The sequence below is a fragment of the Mustelus asterias genome, chromosome 7 (assembly GCF_964213995.1).
Source record: "Mustelus asterias chromosome 7, sMusAst1.hap1.1, whole genome shotgun sequence".
Classification (NCBI taxonomy): domain Eukaryota; kingdom Metazoa; phylum Chordata; class Chondrichthyes; order Carcharhiniformes; family Triakidae; genus Mustelus; species Mustelus asterias.
This window is the reverse complement of record NC_135807.1, coordinates 20,501,235-20,520,059: the sequence shown is the minus strand read 5'-3', so window position 1 is coordinate 20,520,059 and position 18,825 is coordinate 20,501,235. Positions and strand designations below refer to the sequence as shown.

General features: G+C 39.1%; 1 protein-coding gene across 29 annotated transcripts in view; it reads left to right on the top strand.

Moving 5' to 3' along the window:
* LOC144495599 (focal adhesion kinase 1) overlaps positions 1-18,825 on the top strand; it is a 528,227-nt gene that overhangs the window by 298,853 nt on the left and 210,549 nt on the right. For all 29 annotated transcript variants that reach the window (XM_078215780.1, XM_078215781.1, XM_078215769.1 and 26 more), the window contains 2 exons: positions 2,693-2,755; positions 12,806-12,860. In XM_078215780.1, the coding sequence (XP_078071906.1) occupies positions 2,693-2,755; positions 12,806-12,860 (118 nt within the window). The remainder of the gene's footprint in view (positions 1-2,692; positions 2,756-12,805; positions 12,861-18,825) is intronic.

The following is an 18,825-nucleotide window of genomic DNA, read 5'->3' as shown; positions in this document are numbered from 1 at the left end:
CAAAACCTGTCAGAGTTTATCCTCCTTGTGTTTTGCTGTGCTGCAGTTCCAAAAGAAACATAAAAATATAGAATTGTACAGCAGAGGAAAAGGCCATTCAGCCCATAGGCTCTTTCAAAGACCCCTCTCATCATCAGCCATTCAGTCTTTGGAAAGAGTCTACCTTTATTTACCCATCTAAACTCAACACTGCTATTAAATCTCCTGCTAACATTTTCTGTTCGAAGGAGAACGAGTCCAGCTTCTCCATTCTACCCACATAACCATAATCACTCATCCCTTTAACTGTTCTGATGCATGTTTTCTGTACCCTCTCCAAAACTTTCAACCTCTTCTCTTGAAATATGGTGCTCAGAATTGGATACAATACTTCAGTTGGGACTGAGCCCATCAGGTTTTCGAGTATGTCCAAGCTGTAAGTGACTTCTTCATCTTCTGCGGGCCTCATGACTGAAGAGTCCGATGCAAGATTGACATGGACATCCACAGAACTGTCAGTTCATGCTGTCATGGTTGTTGCTTGAACAAAGAACAATGCAGCACAGGAACAGGCCCTTCGGCCCGCCAAACCTGCGCCGCTCAACTAGACCATTCGTTTGTATCCCTCTATTCCCAGTCTGTTCATGTGGCTATCTAGATAAGTCTTAAATGATCCCAGCGTGTCCACCTCAATCACCTTGCTTGGCAGTGCATTCCAGGCCCCCACCACCCTCTGTGTAAAATACATCCCTCTGACATCTGTGTTGAACTTTGGAGGAACTAGAGCCAACCTTGAGCTTGGGGGAACTTCTGCAGTTGTATCACCTTTGGCCTTCCTCTGGGCAAGTTGGATATTGTGACTTTGATGTAGATGGTCCTCAAATCATGCTGAAGCAAATTTCACTGCTTGCCTCCAACCCGGGCAGGTCACAGTGCTTTCCTATGAGAGAGAGTACACAATGCAGAAGTTTGTATGGTTCTTTTTTTCGGCTGTCCTTGTATTGTTTTTACTGACCACCTTGCCGTTTGCACTGAGATAGTGTTTTATAAAATTTTACACCCTTGTTCCTGGTAAATCACTATTTCCTCTATATTGCCTTGTTATCCTTCTATTCCTTTATTAGCCTTGTACTTGTCTAGCTTCCTCCCATTGAATCAACCATATGCCCTTGACTCGACCATTGCATGAGGCAACAAGTTTCACCGTCTGTCCACTCTCTGGTCAAAGTAGTTTCTCTTGAATTCCCTACTGGATCCATCAATAACCATCCAATATTCATCGCCCCTAGATTTGGACTTCTGATGAATATCCTTTCCACTTCCATTCAACTAAAGCTGTCAAAGTTCTGAAGACCTCTAAAAGATTATCCCTCAGCCCTCTTTTGGGGAAGTTCTGTGGAACTCTTTGCCGCAGAAGGCTGTGGAGGCCAAGTCATTGAGTGTCTTTAAGACAGAGAGAGATAGGTTCTTGATTAATAAGAGGATCAGAGGTTATGGGGAAAAGACAAGAGAATGGGAATGAGAAAAATACCAGCCATGATTGAATGGCTGATTGATGGGCCGAGTGGCCTAATTCTGCTCCTATGTCTTATGATCTTCCAAGCATTCCAGTTTAAAGAGACAAACAAGGACAGCAATTCAATTATTTCTTTACTTGACACTTCCAGTACCAACTGAAACATAAACAGTTGCAACTCATTAACTCTTTACTGAACTTTAACTCCAACTGAACATCAATTAACAATTTAACTGAAAATAGATACTACCGAGTTTCGGAAAAACTTGGCCAAAAAATATCCTCGATGTAGAATCTAACTACCTTCTCTCTGAAGTATTCTTCAGGGTACAAGCTTTGTTGCGATGGTTGTTCTCTTGGAATCATCACTGCCAAATAAAGGACTCGTATGTCTTTTACCCACAATTCTCCACTTGCTTCCGGAAGATTCTCTGTCATCCAGGCAATTGTGTAACCAGAAATCGATCACATGTCTTGAGCATTCAGTGAAATTAGTTTTAAAGCCATGACGCTTAGTTCATTTTACATTTTAAATTGGAGCCACGCTGTCTCAGTCGATGTCAACAACTTCCCTGATCTGATCAACACAGGAAGCTTCAGATCACAGCTCTCAGACCAGAGCCTCTTTACGACCTGCATCTGGTTTTGATATATAAATTGACCAAAATTCCCAGCATGCTTCACTCTCACCCAGAATAGTCATTTTAATGCCACTATTACCATTATTGTTGTTAAATCATTGCTGCAGCCATTCTTTCTCCGTCCACGTATGTTTCAAAAAAAACCCTTAAACACGACAGTTTATTTTATTGGTCGTAAGTCCCTGAATCTTTTCAGAACAGATTAGCCAAAATCCAGAATATTATTCCCTGTGCTAAACAGGAGTAGACCATTCGGACTCTTGAGCCTTTTAAAACATTCCATTAGATCATGGCTTATCTGTACCTCCACTCCACTTACTGGTCTTTGATTTGCATCCCTTGGTACCCTTAATGCATAAAAACCTGTTTTTTCTTTTATCACTGTTCGTTCCATCTGTATTTGCGCAATACAATTGATGTAAATTATTTTCTTCTGAAGCTCAGATTTTTTATATGGTTATAATGATTTTCTCAGTAGAATAGGGATTAACAGTTTAATTAATATGTCACTTTTTCAAGGTAGTTTGATTTAACAATTTATTCCTTTTTTTTGTAGGAGATTCTATAGGGAAATGCGGGGAAATGCCTTGGAAAAGAAATCGAATTATGAATTGTTGGAGTGAGTAGCTTTTATATGTTTCTGTACTAAGGGCTTATATGTTGCATTTTAATCTGTAAGTATTTATTTCAATGTGTAAGTAGCTGATTTGTGATTTGCCTCAAAATATTTCGAAAAGGATAAAAGCTATAATTTGGATTTGGTTTTTTTTCTGAAATCTCATTCGAGAAAATTGGATCTAAATAAAGATGATTTCTGTCAGTCTATAAAATACTCAGGTTAGTTTGTAGGTATAAATGTTAGACCAATTATTGCAAGCTATTCACCTTTAGATTTTAAGACCCAGCATTTACAAAACTTTATTGGGAAAAAATGCTTTTGTGCAGTTTCAAAAATATGGCACTTTATTACATTGTATTTTGTAGTATTTACAGCACAGAAGCAGGTCATATAACCCAGCAGGCCTATGACGGTATCTATACATCACACATTCTTCCTCCCACCCTTTCTTTCATCCAGTTCCATCAATACATCCCTCCATTATGTTCTGCTTCATGTTTATCCAGCTTCTACTTAAGCATATACCATTCGCCTCATCTGCTGCTGGTGATGGTGAGTTCCACATTCTAACCATTCTCTGGATAAAGTTTTTCCTGACTTGCCTCATGGATTTATTGGTGGCCATCTTTATTAGTGGCCCCTAATTCTGGTGGTATCTCCAGAAGTGGAAATAATTTGTCGACATCCACCCTATTAAACCTTTCTTCATCTCAATCACTTCAATCAGGACTCTTATCAAGAGACAAGGACCCTAGCCTTCATTTTTTCTTGATGAATATAACTTCTAAATTCTGGTATAGTTCTAAATCTGCAGTCTCACTTGTGCTTCTACAATTTTACATATCTAGAAAAAAGAACTGTTCTGAGTAGTGTAACCAAGGTTCTTTACAAATTTAATGCCACTTCTCTGTTTTTCAATTATATCCTTCTAGGAATGAACCCCAGTGCCATGTATTTTCTGGCCATCCTGCTTCTAGGTCCTATGTTCCTATTTGCTAACCTGCTTCACTACTTTTACTTCGTTGTGGCACTGTATTTGCACTCTCAGATTCCTCTGCTGCTTTGCCCCATTTAGACACTTATTTTCCAAGGAGCTTGTGGTCTCCTTATTCTTCCAACCAAATTTACCACGTCTCACTTGTCCATATACCTCTGAACTTGACTATTTCAAAGCACTTCTCGCTTGCCTCTCACATTCTTCTGCAAACTTGAGGCTATCTAAAGCTCTGCTGCCTATGTTTTCACTCTCACCAGGTCTCAATTACCCCTGTGCTCACTGACTTACATTGTCTCCTGGTTAATTAATGCTTTGATTTTTACAATTCTCTTTTGCAAACCATGTATAGCCTCAGCCCTCCTCCATTTTTCACCCACTGCAATATCTGCATCCTCTAATTCTGACCTCTTGAGTAAACCTGTTTTAATCTCACATTCACCCAAGCACCCCCCCCCCCCCCCCCCCCCCCACCCACAACATGCTTTCATTTTCCTAGGCTCTAAGCTATGGAATTCTTTCTCTAAAGCTTTCTGCTTTGCTTTCTTCCTTTAAGACTCTCCTTAAAGCATACCTTTTAGATCAAGTTTTTGGTCATATGCTGTAATATCTCCTGCTTTGCAATGGTCTTGTGATGTGTTTTGGGATGTTCTATTTCATGAATGGCCCTATATGAATATCCTATTGAAGATCATTTGCCAATTACTCAACCCAAGTCCACAGCGATATATGCAACTTGGGATGGAGGATACACATGTGAATGTATATTTCCTGTTCAGATATAAGCAGTCGTTTACACAGTAGAGATTTGGCTGCATTCAAACAGGAAGCTTGCCCAAATGCTTTGAATCTGAGATGCACCAGAAAAAGCAAATTTTGGCACATTTAAAATGCAAGTGTCTGAAATAATCTGTATTTGCCAGTAACTGGTTGACAGTGAAGTTTTAATCTGTGGCTGCAGTATCCTTACCACTTCGCAGCTTTTATTGTCATTAACATTGCTTTCTGAAGCAAATAGTCCTCACTATGTCTTATATATAGATGTACTAATACGTGTTTCCACATTGCTGTGTTTGTCTCCCTTCCCTGCCACCCTAGATCTTCAATCTTTAATTATTTTGGTGTGTGTGTTTGTTTTCTTTTGAGTTAACACAGATACAATGCAGATGCAATTGTGTTAGAAAGAACATTGCTTAGTAATTACAATCAAATCATGTAAGATTTTTGTAATCAGTGGGCAGTAAATGCTTTAGGATATTGAGACATTGTCTTGCATTACAGTTAGATCATACATCTGCATGAGACTACAATGGTAATATTATTGAAAAAATAGGTTTATTAATGGAAAAATACTCCCATTCCACCTTGTTGAATTTACCAGAGAATGCAATAACTCTTTTCTGTTCATAAAATTTGAGAATTACTTTCAGGTCTTGATGAAGAGATTTCGAATAATCTTTATTTCTGGATGACTAGATATTTTCAACATTGCAATAACTGTCATGTATAGTTTTTGTTGTCTGTGCCAAATTAAATTTATTCCTTTCATTAATAGAAAGACCTGCACTGATGTATGAATTTTATTCACCAGATGGTCAATGCGATACCTTATGCCTTCCCCAGAGTAGCTTTTAGGAACTAAATGATCAGCAGCAGGAGGATATTCACTAATTAATAATGGTCAAGTTGGTCAATTAGAAGGCAGATCAGATTACCATCCCTTCTATACGCTTGCTAATTAGAATCTCCACAGTCCCTCAGGGTGGTATGGATAACACATTCAGTACGGAGTGCTGTTGTACTTAATAGAATTGAACAGACAAGCTGCCTTAGAGTAAACTTAATGATTTTACAAATATTGACTAAGCGGTGGACAAACTGGGATTTTTGTTACATGTTGAAAGCGCAATATTTTGTTAGTGCTAGCTATTTTAAAACATTTCTTGCCCATCTTTGTCTCTGGGATATTTTTAACAAAACTAAAATGGAGCTGGCTTAATCCTGTTGATTCCCTCAGTCTGTATTCTCTGGATCAGACACGATGACAGGCAAAGAAATGCATACAATCATGTTTTTTTCCACGAAGTGTGGGTGAAATGCATACCTCCAGTTCCTGCACATTGTGTGCCAAATCAACAATTCCAAATCGCAGCCCTGAAAGGTTATCTGAATGACTGACCTTGCTTTAAAGCCTGACTGGCTGAGTATTTCCAAGATTTTCAGTTCTTATTAATGAAAGTATAGATTTTTCTTTTGCTTCTCAAAGGTGTAACATTGTAATAAGTGTCATAGATGCTGTGACCTCTTTTTGAAAAGGGCCAGGCCAACATGGCTATGTGTAAATAAATAATGCTTTTGCTCCATTTGATATTTTAATTTCCTGAAACCTTGTTTTAAAGGTATGCATATTTATTAGTCTTGGAATCTTTGTGTTTCTCTTGGTAACTTGATCTTTAGTAAATCTATTTGGTGCAGTGCAGTTATATATGCAAAACTTCCCCAGCTTACTTATGACTCCCAATTTCTTTCATGGTGCCTTGCATTGCAATCTCAATTCTTCCCTTTGGTTTGTGAGGATTCTTCATATGGCTGAGCTGGTCCTGTCCACTCCCAATTTTTACCATTCCACTTGAGGTTCAAAGATTTTTTTTCCAAGCTAAGTATATATAGTACACCTAGTGTATTTTTTTAATCATTAAGCAGTCTGGAACATTGTCTCCTTGAAATCCATTAAATGTATGATATTGTAATATAAATAAAGACATGCTAGTACTTCTTTATGATGCCTTTATTGCCGAATGAAATGTTGCAGCTGGTGAGAAGTTTAAGTGTACTGAGTTGGAGTTTCAAGGATGTATGCAGACAGGCAAATTATTTCCGACATAACATTTTTCTAGTCCAATTCTGCAAGGCTTTTTAAGAAATAATGCTATGTATGTTGAACTTGCTAAGAGTTTGCATAATTGTGACTGGGTTCACTCTGGGTCTGATTGCTGTAATTCGTACCAGTTTGATCTGGAACATTGCCAGTTGCCTTTTTTTGTTAGGCACACTTTCACACTACATCAGCAGATGGTTCTGAAATCTGCTTTGTGGCTTGTAGATAAATGTTCTGCCTTAAGCTGACCCACTGTTCCTCGGATGTCAGATGTCAAAGCTTACTTTCGTTTTAAGTGGATCTGTCCCTGTGGCTGTTGAAGTTGCATATGTTCCAGCATTTGGTGAATATCATGGTATTTAATCATACATTGTGCATGAGTGCATTTCCTGAGGGCTTTAATGAAATAACTGGTCAAAGACTGAGATTTTAGTGATTCAAGACTTGAAAACTTGGACCAATGCTGTGTATTAATAAGATATTTCAAAGAATGATAATTTGCAAAGTCATTTTCTTTTTTAAAAAGTGTTTTGGAGAAGGAAATGACAGATGTGCTAAACAGCTATGAAAAATATAAGGTTTTGAAGCCGTATGCCTGTACGCATGGTGCGTTAGAAGCAAGTTTAAATATAGCTTTGGAGCATTGAGGTAATATTTGGAGCATTGAGAACATTTCAAGTAGAATTATTGTCGTGTAGTCGGACATAGAATGTTTCTTTTTTAAGAAATTACTCAACTGAACACTGGGAAGACTGAAGCCATTGTCTTTTCTCCTCACTATAAACTCTGCTCCCTAGCTATCAACTCCATCTCTTTCCCTGGCAGCTGTTGTGACTGAACTAGACTGTTTTTCAACTGGGTATCATACTTAACCCAGAGATGAGCTCCTGACCACATCTGCATTATCACTAAGACCATCAATATCCATCTCCATAATATCACCCCCACCCTGCCCTCATCTCAGCTCATCTTTTGCTGAACCCTCACCCATGCCTCTGTTACCTCCACATTTGTCTATTCCAAGTTAACCTTCCGCATTCTACTCTCTATAAACTCAGTCATCCAAAATTCAGCTGCCTGAGCCCTTAGTCGCGCCAAGTCCATACGTGCATCACACTTTTACTCACTGATAACTGAATCAATTAATTCCTGATTAATCTATGCCTCCATTTTAAAATTCTCATCCTTGTTTTCAAATCTCACTGCGGCTTTGCACCTCCCTAAATTTGTAATCCCACACTCCTCCATGCTATCTATGCTCCTCTAATTTTGGCCTATTGAACATTCCTGATTTTAATTGGTCCATCATTAGTTGGCTGTGTTTTCAGCTGTCAAGGCCCCATGCTTTGGAACTCAGCGTCCTGCTGATGTTTCTTCCTGTTGCTTAGATTTATAAAAAGCTGAGAACTTGCATTTATTTAGTGCTCTGTTAAACTTTCAGAAACGTTCTGAAGAGCTTCATATGCAGTAAATCAATTTTGATTTCACAACATTTGAAGTCAAAGCAACAGCCAATTTGTGCACTCTAGTGCCCTGCAAATATCACTGGAAGAGGAAAGAATATTTGTCAGGACTCGAGAACTTTCTTTTTGAATGGTGCCCTGGTTAAAACAGTTGTGTGGAAATGGATCAGGGGAGTGGGGAGAGGAGTTATGGATTTACAATGTGCCAAAATAAATGGACAAATGTTTTGGAACAACATGAACAGTGGGACTTGTCAACAGCTCAACAGAACCTTGGTTTAACATCTGGTCAAAAAGATGACTCCATCAACACTGCAGCACTTCTTCAGTGCTAGGTGTGTGTAGGCGCAGATTTGATGCTCAACTCCTGGAGTGGATTGCTGACTTGGAGACAGGGCTGTTATCAATAGAACCCAGTTGGCCAAGTCAAGAGTCGCTGTATCGTATAAGATAGGAAATTAAGTAAAGGGGGAGCAAAAAATGTTAAATACTTAATTTTATTATTAATGACTAAAGTTTGCTTGTGTTATCCATAAACATTAATATGTAACATAAACCCATTTGGGCAACAAGTGCAGTTGGAACAATCCAGCAAAACTGAGGAGATTGATTTTGCACAATGAGTGGTTCAGATATGGAATACATTGCCTCATAGTGTGGTGGGAACAGTTTCGGTCGTCTATTCAGAAGGTAATTGAATAGATACTTGAAGGAGAAAAAAATGCATGGATGTGGGGAAAGAGTGGGATGAACTGGATTGCTGACTCAATGGGCCAAATAGTCTGTTCTGTGCTGTCTTATTGTGCAATCATTGATGCCCTGCCTGAAAAGGTGGAGGTAGATCCAATTGTGGTTTTCAAAAGGGAATTGGAGAAACATCTGAAGGGAAAAGAATTGCAGAGATACAGGGAAAAGGGAAGTGGGATTAACTGACACATGTTTGTTGAGCTTCTAGGATTCCATTCTATGTTGAAGTAAGAGTTTTCAACCCAAAAACACATTTTCAGAGTTACTTTGTAAGTCAAAGAAATTGTTTTCTACGTGACTCCAGGCTCACCGCATAAACTTTCGGGTTGTATAGTTGTAATTATGCCATCACCCCAGAATTACATTTTTATTCTGAACATTTTGTCAGTGTACATTGTCCAGACGAACTGTATCCAAATCATGTGCCTTTAGACCTTTAGCCTATCTAACCTCTTATGGTCTCTACTTCAATCGATAACTCAATTTCCTCTGTAAAACAAGGTTTTCCTGCTTTCGTTCCTACATATCTTGCATTTAATTATATTTGTACCCCTTGTTTTAGGTTCCTCCAATACTATCTACTATTTACCTACTTAGTCTGATTTATTCATAATTTTAAACAATTTTATCAAATCTCATATTCTCTCCCCAAACAGCCCCAATTTTTCAATGTTATTCCTGTTATATTCCTGATTTAAATTTACTTGAACAGTTATATAATTAATAGAACAAATATACCATAACATTTTCTGGTCTTGAAATATACATGGTCAGTGTAAAAGGATTGCACAGAACTTTAGGCTAAAATGCTCCTCTAATGTGTTGATCCTGGAATTGTAAAATTCTAGAAATTTAGAGCACACAAAGAGACCATTCAGCCCATCATGCCTTTGCTGGCTCTCTAACTAAACAATTTTGCTTATTCCCAGACCTCATTTTCTTTGGAACCCTGTAAGGACCTCATTCTTCAAGAACATGCATAAATCCCTGTGAAAATGATTAATGGAATCAGCTTTCACCACCTTTTCAGATAGTGTTCCAGAGTAATCTTCCATGTGAAACTTATGGACATACAAATTAGGAGCAGGAGTAGTCCGTATGGCATCTTGAGCCTACTCTGCCATTTAATAAGGTCATGACTAATCTGATTGTGGTGTCTAATTTCCTGTCTTTCTCCTATACCTTCTGACTTTCTTGTCAGCCAAGAATCTAACTTGGGCTTTAAGATTATCAATGGCCCTGCCTCTGCTGTTCTCCGGGGAAGAGAATTCCATGACTAACGACCTTAATGAAATTAATGAGAAAAACACTCCCCTCATCTCCATTCCATATGAGAGACCATTATTTTTAAACTGTGTCACCTAGTTCTGGTCTCCCAGGGGGAAAGAAACATCCTTGTCAAGTCCCTCAGGATGTTGTACATTTCAATAAGATCGCTTCAAGTCCTTCTAAACTCCAATGGATACAGACCCAATGTTTCCTCATAGGACAACCCCTAATCCTTGCAGTCAGTCCTCTGCACTGCTTCTAGTGCAGTCATGTCCTTTCTTAAATAATGAGACCAAAACTGCTCACAGTACTGAGGTGTGATCTCATTAGTGCTTTGTACAACTTTAGCAAAACTACCATTTCCCTTGCAATAAGCAACAATATCCCATTTGCCTTTCTAATCACTTGCTGTACCTGTGTGCTAACTTTTGTGATTCATATAACAGAACGCCCAGATTGCTCTGTACTAAATTTCTGGAAAATCTCTCCATTTAAATAATATGCTGTTTTACTATTCTTCTTGTTAAAGAGAGCAAGTTCATGTTTTCCCACATTATATTTCACATGCCAATTTTTTGCCCACTCACTTAACCTATCTATATTCCTTTGCAAACTCCTATATGTTCTCTTCACAGATTACCTCCCCAATTTATCTTTGTGTCATCAGCAATTTAGCAACCATGCATTTGGTTCCTTCCTCCAAGTTATCATCAGTCTCTGTGACGCAGTTGATCAGCGAGTTTGGTTGTTAACCGAAACGTTGGTGATTCAAGACCAGTAAGAAGTCTCACAACACCAGGTTAAAGTCCAACAGGTTTATTTGGTAGCAAATATCATAAGCTTTCGGAGCAATGCTCCTTTGTCAGATGGAGTGGTCTCTGTTCTCAAACAGGGCACAGACACAGAAATCAAATTACAGAATACTGATTAGAATGCAAATCTCTACAGCCAGCCAGGTCTTAAATGTACAGACAATGTGGGTGGAGGGAGCATTCAACACAGGTTAAAGAGATGTGTATTGTCTCCAGACAGTACAGCTTGTGAAATTGTGCAAGTCCAGGAGTCAAGCTGTGGGGGTTACTGATAATGTGACATAAATCCAACATCCCGGTTTAGACCGTCCTCGTGTGTGCGGAACTTGGCTATCAGTTTCTGCTCAGTGACTCTGCGCTGTCGTGTGTCGTGAAGGCCGCCTTGGAGAACGCTTACCTGAAGATCCAAGGCTGAATGCCCGTGACTGTCAAGACCATCCAGGGATGGAGCTTTCGCTGTTTTCTTTAGTGACTTTTAAGGGACGTCTTGACAAATATATGAATAGGATGGGAATGGAGGGATATGGTCCCCGGAAGGGTAGGGGGTTTTAGTTCAGTCGGGCAGCATGGTCGGTGCAGGCTTGGAGGGCTGAAGGGCCTGTTCCTGTGCTGTAATTTTCTTTGTTTTTATTGATTATAGATTGTAAATAGTTGAAACCCTAGCATGATCCTTGTGACAATTCAGCTCATTACAACTTGACAACCTGAAAATATTCCATTTAGCCCTACCATCTGTTTCCTGTTAATTAACCAATCCTCTTTCCAGGTTAATGTGTTACCTCCTACACCATGAGCTCTTTCTTTGTATTGTAACTTTTGATGTGACACTTTGTCAAATGCCTTCTGGAAGTATAAATGCACCACATTTGTAGGTTCCACTTGATCCGTGTTGCTCGTTACTTCCTCAAAGAACTCAAAAAAATTAGTCAAACATGACTACCCTTTTACAAAACCATGTTGACTCTGCCTGATTGTATTAAAATTTCTAAGTGACCTGCTGTAACCTCCTCAATAACAGATTCCAGCCTTTTCCCTGTGACCAATATTAAACTAACTGGCCTGCAGTTTCCTGCATTCTGTCTGTCCCTCCTTTCTTAAACAGAGGATTAAATTCACTACCTGGAACCTTTCCAGAATCAAGCAAATTTTGGAAAGATCCCTCTGTTTATCTGTTCTTGTCAAGATTGTGCCAGTTATAGTTTATTGTCTTTCTGTATTTGTCCTGTCAAAGTGCACCAATTTGCACACCTCTGCAATGAACTCCATCTGCTTCAGCCCATTTTACCATCCTCTCTATTGTCTTGAAATCTACAACTATCATTCTCATCACTGCCTGCTATGGTGCCATGTTTGGTATCATCTGCAAACTTCATAATGCTGCTCTCTACATCTGTGCATATGTTATTTATAAAAGATTTAAAGGTGTAATGGACCCAAAACTGACCCTTGAGTAACATTGCTATAAACTAGCCTGTAAAGCATGCATCTGCCCCACTGTCTGCTTTTTGTCACTGAGAAATTTGTCATCATACCGCTACGTTTCTCTTAATTCAATGGACTTCCTTTGCCTCAGCAAGCAATGAGCAATCTTATGAACAGGGATATTTGGTTACAAATGCTTTACAGCTGAGTATGAATGATAAGCCCTCCTGTGGACTGTAGGACCACATGTGATGCTTTCATTGTTCCATGCAACAATGCATGCAGTTCATGTAAAAAAGGAATGTTTGGTGTTATTGGCATAATGTACATACAAAACCTAAACTTCAATTTTGTAGATCGTGGAATAAGATATTTCAACACCTATTTTTGTTAGTTGTTGGTCAGTAAATAGGGACTTCAAAATTGTACGAAGAATTAAATACACGTTTATTTTATTTTTAACAGGAAGGATGTTGGTTTGAAGAGATTCTTTCCCAAGAGCCTGTTGGATTCAGTAAAGGTAAGGCTTTTTGGATTAAAGTTTTAAGTGCAGTTTCTCTTCTTGGTAGAGTCTATGCAACACCATAATTTGATGTCCATAGATGTGGATAATGTTTATGGATTAAAAGGAGTTGAAAATTCAAAAGAAGAAATGAAGTATCCCAATGAGAATTTGGAATTCAACAATTGGCCAAGATGTGCAAGAGACTATTATCAAAAAGCTGCTTCTCTGGTGGATGTGTTCTTCTGGCTGAGCTGCCAATTAGTAGTTATTACTCTGCTCTTATTCACGATAGTTCAGTTGTATGGAAAAAGATTCTGCCTGGAAAAATAAAAGATTTGTTACTGACATGATGCTGAGAAATCTGAAACAAGGAGATTGGTAGCATTTTCAGAATTTGGAAGTGTTTAAACAAATGAGCAAATCAATGGTTTCCATACATCATACCGATTGCAACAGATAGACTTGCAATTTACTTCCATGGCTCTGCTAATATAACTGTATTTCTAGTGGCATCAAAGTGCAAGGTTAGACTCAGCTGACTGGCTCCCAATGTCTCCTCAATCCCTGTTGGGAAGCATATGGCTTCTTATACTCGCCAACAGTAGAATTCTTGGCATTGGTAATTCAATATGGGACTTGCATAAAATGTTATGTACAGCATGTTATACCTGTCATGTGTAGTCCAGATTATAGCTAATATTCTACTGATGGTATCACAATTTGTTTTGGCTTCTTAAAAAATATTTTTGTTTTTTTACAAGTATGTTGTTTGAATTAGGAAATTAAAATGATAGATTTTTTGACTGATTTCAGCTTTTAAATTCTTAACGAATGAGAAAAATAGAGCCAATGTTTTTTATTCAAAGTAATTTTGATATATATCCATTCATGCATAGATATAATTCAGTTCCCATTTGAAATTTTGACATAAATTTTATATTTGTTTATTAGTCCACATTTCTTAAAGAAACTGGCTCTGTCAACTTATCATGCTGTAATTACACACTTCCAGCACTGGTGATTATGCACTGCCTCTACGAGAAGAATAGTGTAATTACAACGTGGCAAGTAAGCAGTTTCTATTATAAATGCAAATGTATAATAGAAAAGAAAGTTCAGATGTGCTGATATAGATTGTAGATATGATCTTATATAAAAGATTTGAGAGTTTATCAATCATCAGTGGTTTCCCTCCATGGAAATCTCCTTTGAGAATGTCCTACAGAGATGACACTTTAAATGTATTTCATTGGTTAGGAAGTGCTATGGGAATATACTGAAGTGGTGAAAGGCAGTGCAACAGGCCAGAATAACTTAAAAGCAGAATACTGCGGATACTGGAATCTGAAACAAAAACAGAAAATTCTGGAAAATCTCAGCAGGTCTGACCGCATCCGTGGAGAGAGAATAGAGCCAACGTTTCGAGTCAGGATGAGATGATTTCTCATTAGAGAAATAACTGCTCATTATAGGGACTCAGTTGATTTGAAGGATACAATTTACAGGCCTTGAAAAATAGTACAATTCCTAACTATCAAAATTCTGCCTAGATAAAACAATTTTATATTTAGCGAGTTACCTTAAGTAGGTGCACTAATAGAACAGTACACATCATATTACTTATGTGTGAAGTCAAAAAAGTATGTTGGTGTAGACCTGTAAATAAAATATAAAACTGACTGAAACTGCACTGAACTCACCGAATTTAATGAAATCCAGACACTGCATTTGAGGATTTAGTTTTGATTTCACCTGTTAACTGCCGTGACACAGTTCTGAGTCCGCTGCACAGAATGGGAATTTGTGATTTTAAAAAGTGAGAACTGATGGAATCTTGTAAACAGCTAACTGAATGGATAGAATAGAAATGATGCCATGAATATTTTTAAAAATGTGCATTGTATGTGTTATATATAGATGCAATTAGTGAATCATGGGATGTGGGCAGCACTGTCAAGGCCCACATTTATTACCTATTCCTAATTGCAAGCGATAAGGTGATGATTAAGTTGCCTTATTGAAGCATTACAACCCGTGTGGTTTTTGACTTCATTGTGATGAGAAAATGGTGAAATATGCCCCCAGTCAGTGAGACTTGGAGGGGATTTCACTGGTTGTATGTTCCCATGTCTTTGACCAAATAGGTGATAGAGGTTGTGGGTTTAGGAGCTGATATTGAAGGAGCATTGATGAGTTGCTGCGGAGCATTGATGAGTTGCTGCAGAGCATCTTCTTAGACAGTACACATTGCTGCCATCGTATGCAGTAATGGAGAGAGTGAATGTTTAAGTGCTGGATGGGAATCTGTTCAAGTGCTCCATCTCGGATGGTGTCAGACATCTTAGAGGATGGTTGGAGCTGCACTCATCGAGGCATGTGAAAATGTTTGCTAACATTCCTGATTTGTGCCTTGAGTGCTGGAGAGGCTTTGGGGAGTCAGGAGGTGAGTTACTCGCAGAATTCCTAATCTCTTATCTCTCGTAGCTCCAGTTGGTCCAGTCAGTGGTGACCCGAGAATGTTAATGGTGTGGCATGTTACAGGGAAGTGGTTAGTCCTTCTGTCAATGGGGATATATAGCTTCATGCTTTTATCATTCAACTGTTACTTGAAACTTATCAGCTTTGTTGCAAGCCATCATACACTACTGCATTATCTGCAGAACTATGAATTCATCTGAACATCATCCCTGTACTAGAGAAAGGCCAGACAGCGTGCTTTAATGACAATCATCCGGTGACCCTGACATCCATTATTATGAAGTGCATTGAAAGGTTAATCATGGCAGCCTCCCAAATTCTCTAGATCCACTACAGTTCGCCCTTTGCAGGAACAGGTCCACAGCACATGCCATCTCCCTGACCCCACACTCAATCCTGGAACACCTGTCAGACTCCTATTTATTGACTACAGCTCAGCCTTCAACACTATTATTCCTATGAAACTCATCTCCAAACTCCGTGGCTCCTCCCTATGGGATTGGATCCTCGACTTCCTAACCCACAGACCACAATCAGTAAGATAGACAACAGCACCTCCTCCACGATCATCCTCAACACCAGTGCCCCACAAGACTGTGTCCTCAGTCACTTACTATACTCCTTATACACCTATGACTGTGTGGCCAAATTCCCCTCCAATTCGATTTTCAAGTTTGCTGACGACACCACCATAGGGGTTGGATCTCAAACAATGACGAGACAGAGTACTGGAATGAGATAGAGAATCCGGTGAGCTGGTGCAGCAACAATAATCTCTCCCTCAGATGACAAGGAGATTGTCATCGACTTCAGGAAGTGTAGTGGAGGACATGCCCCTGTCTACATGAACAGAGATGAAGTGGAAATAGTCGAGAGCTTCAAGTTTCACAGTGTCCAGATCACCAATAACCTGTCCTGGTCCCACCACGCCAATGCGGGAGTTAGGAAAGCCCACCATCACTTCTACTTTCTCAGGAGTCTAATCAAATTTGGCATGTCCGCTACGACTCTCACCAACTTCTACAGATGCACCATAGAAAGCATTCTTTCTGGTTGTATCACAGCTTGGTATGACTCCTGCTCTGTCCAAGACCGCAAGAAGTTACAAAAGATTGTGAACAAAGCCCAGTCCATCACGCAAACCAGCCTCCCATTCATTGACTCTGTCAACACTTCCCACTGCCTTGGAAAAGCAGCCAGCATAATCAAGGACCCCACTCACCCTGGACATACACTCTTCCATCTTCTTCCATCAGGAAAAAGATACAAAAGTCTGAGTTCAAGTGCCAACTGACTCGAGAACAACTTCTTCCCTGCTGCCCTCAGACTTTTAAATGGACATAACTCATATTAAGTTGATCTTTCTCCACACTCTAGCTATGACTGTAACACTACATTCTACATCCATTCCTTTCCTTCTTTATGTGTGGTATACTTTGTATACCATGCAAGAAACAATACTTCTCACTGTATGCTAATATATGTGACAAATCAAATCAAAAATGTGGAGTCATCAACGAATGTCCTCCCTTCTGATCTAATGATGGAGGGCAGGTCATTGATGAAACAGCTGAAGATTATTGGGCCTTGGGTACCATCCTGAAGAACTCTTGCAACAAAGACTGGGGCTGAGATGTTTGGTCACCAACAACCATATCAGTTTTCGTTTTATGCTCCGCACGACTCAACCAGCGGAGAGATTTCCCCCTCACCCATATTGACTTCAATTTTACCTGGGCTCCTTGCTGCTGCACTGAGTTAAATGCTGCCTAGGTGTTGGACAGTCACCCATGTCTCACTTCTGGAATTTAGCTATTTCATTCATGTTTGGACCAAAGTTCTAATGAATTTGAAGTCAAGTGGTCTGGGGAGAATCCAAAATGAGCATCAAAAAGTATGTCATTGGTGAGTAAGTGCTGCTTGGTAGCACTGTCAACAAGACCTTCCATCATTTTGCCAATGATTCAGATGTGCTGGGTTCTGCGGTCCTTGAGGATGCGAATGCTTGTTGGGCCTCCTACTGTTAATTTAATTGTTTAACTGTCCACACTATTTATCACTGAATGGGATAGCACTACAGCAATTTGAACTGACTTGTTGTTTGCGAGACCATTTGGCTCTCTCTATTGCCTACTCCTTCAGCTGTTGACCATGCATATAGTCCTGTGGTGTAAATTCATTAGGTTGGCACCTCAATTGCAGGTATGCCTGGTGCTGCTACTAGCATGCTGTCCTGCACTTCGCATTGAAATTGGGCTAGTCACCTGGCTTGATGGGAATCATAAAACGGAGGATATGCCAGATTATTATTTTGGACCTCATGGGTGCCCACTTTTAATCTATTATTGGAATGTTAAAACAGGAGTAAGGCCATAAAAGCATCAGCCACATAAATACTGTGATAACAAGAGTAAGTTGGAGGCTGGGAATTCTGTGTAATTCACCTCATGACTCATCAAAGCCTGTCCACCATCCGCAAGGCACATGTCAGAAATGTGATGGGATACTTTTCACTTGCTTGACTGAGTGTAGCTCCAACAACAATCAAGAAACTCGAGACCATTCAGGACGAAGCAGATTCCATGTTTGGCACTCCATCCACCGCAATAAACTTTCACTCCCTCCACCACCGAAGCATAGTACAATGTGTACCATCTGCAGGATGCACTTCAACATCTCAATAAGCCTCCTTTGACAGTATCTTTCAAACCTCTGATCTCTACCACCAAGGAGGGCAGGCACATGAAAAAGTCACCAACTGCAAGGCACACACCATCCTGACTTGGAACCATATCGCAATTTCTTCTTTGTCATTGGTTTAAAATCTTGGAACTCCATTTCCTAACTGCGTTGTCCTTGTATCTACACCACAAGGAATGTAGCAGTTCAAGAAGGTGGTTCACTTTCAACAACAAATGCTGGCCTTGCATCCCACGAAAGAATTAAAAAAGGCATTTCATTTATTGAGCCTTTTGTTTCATTCAATGAGATCATGGATGATGTGTGAACTTCCTGTCTTTGCCCCATATCCCTTAATACGATCAATCCTAGCTTTAAAATTAGAAGTTGATCTAAATTGTGGAGTTTATACCAAACGAGACTGAGAAGGAAGTAATATTTGTTATTTCAATCTGTTATTTCAAGTAATATTTGTTATTTCAATCCAGACATAACAGATGAGTAAAGGAATAAATTAATATCCTTTCTATGAACCTCCTAGTAATTCACAGTCTCCCAAATTAATAGAAATCAACAGTTACTATTTGATAAATGATCAAAAAATGTGAATTAGTAAAGTGCTAATTGTGGTAAGTGATTAAGATATATTTGTTGAAATGCAATGCAGTGTGTCAAAAATCCGACTTTAACTAAAAATATCTGATGTGCTGTAAATATTTTATCCTGTTGAAAAACCTGTTTAGGTACCATGGGTGGTTGTTGTTTAATTGTAATACTGTAGAATGTCAATTCTACCACTTCCAACAGATGTTTAACAGCAAAA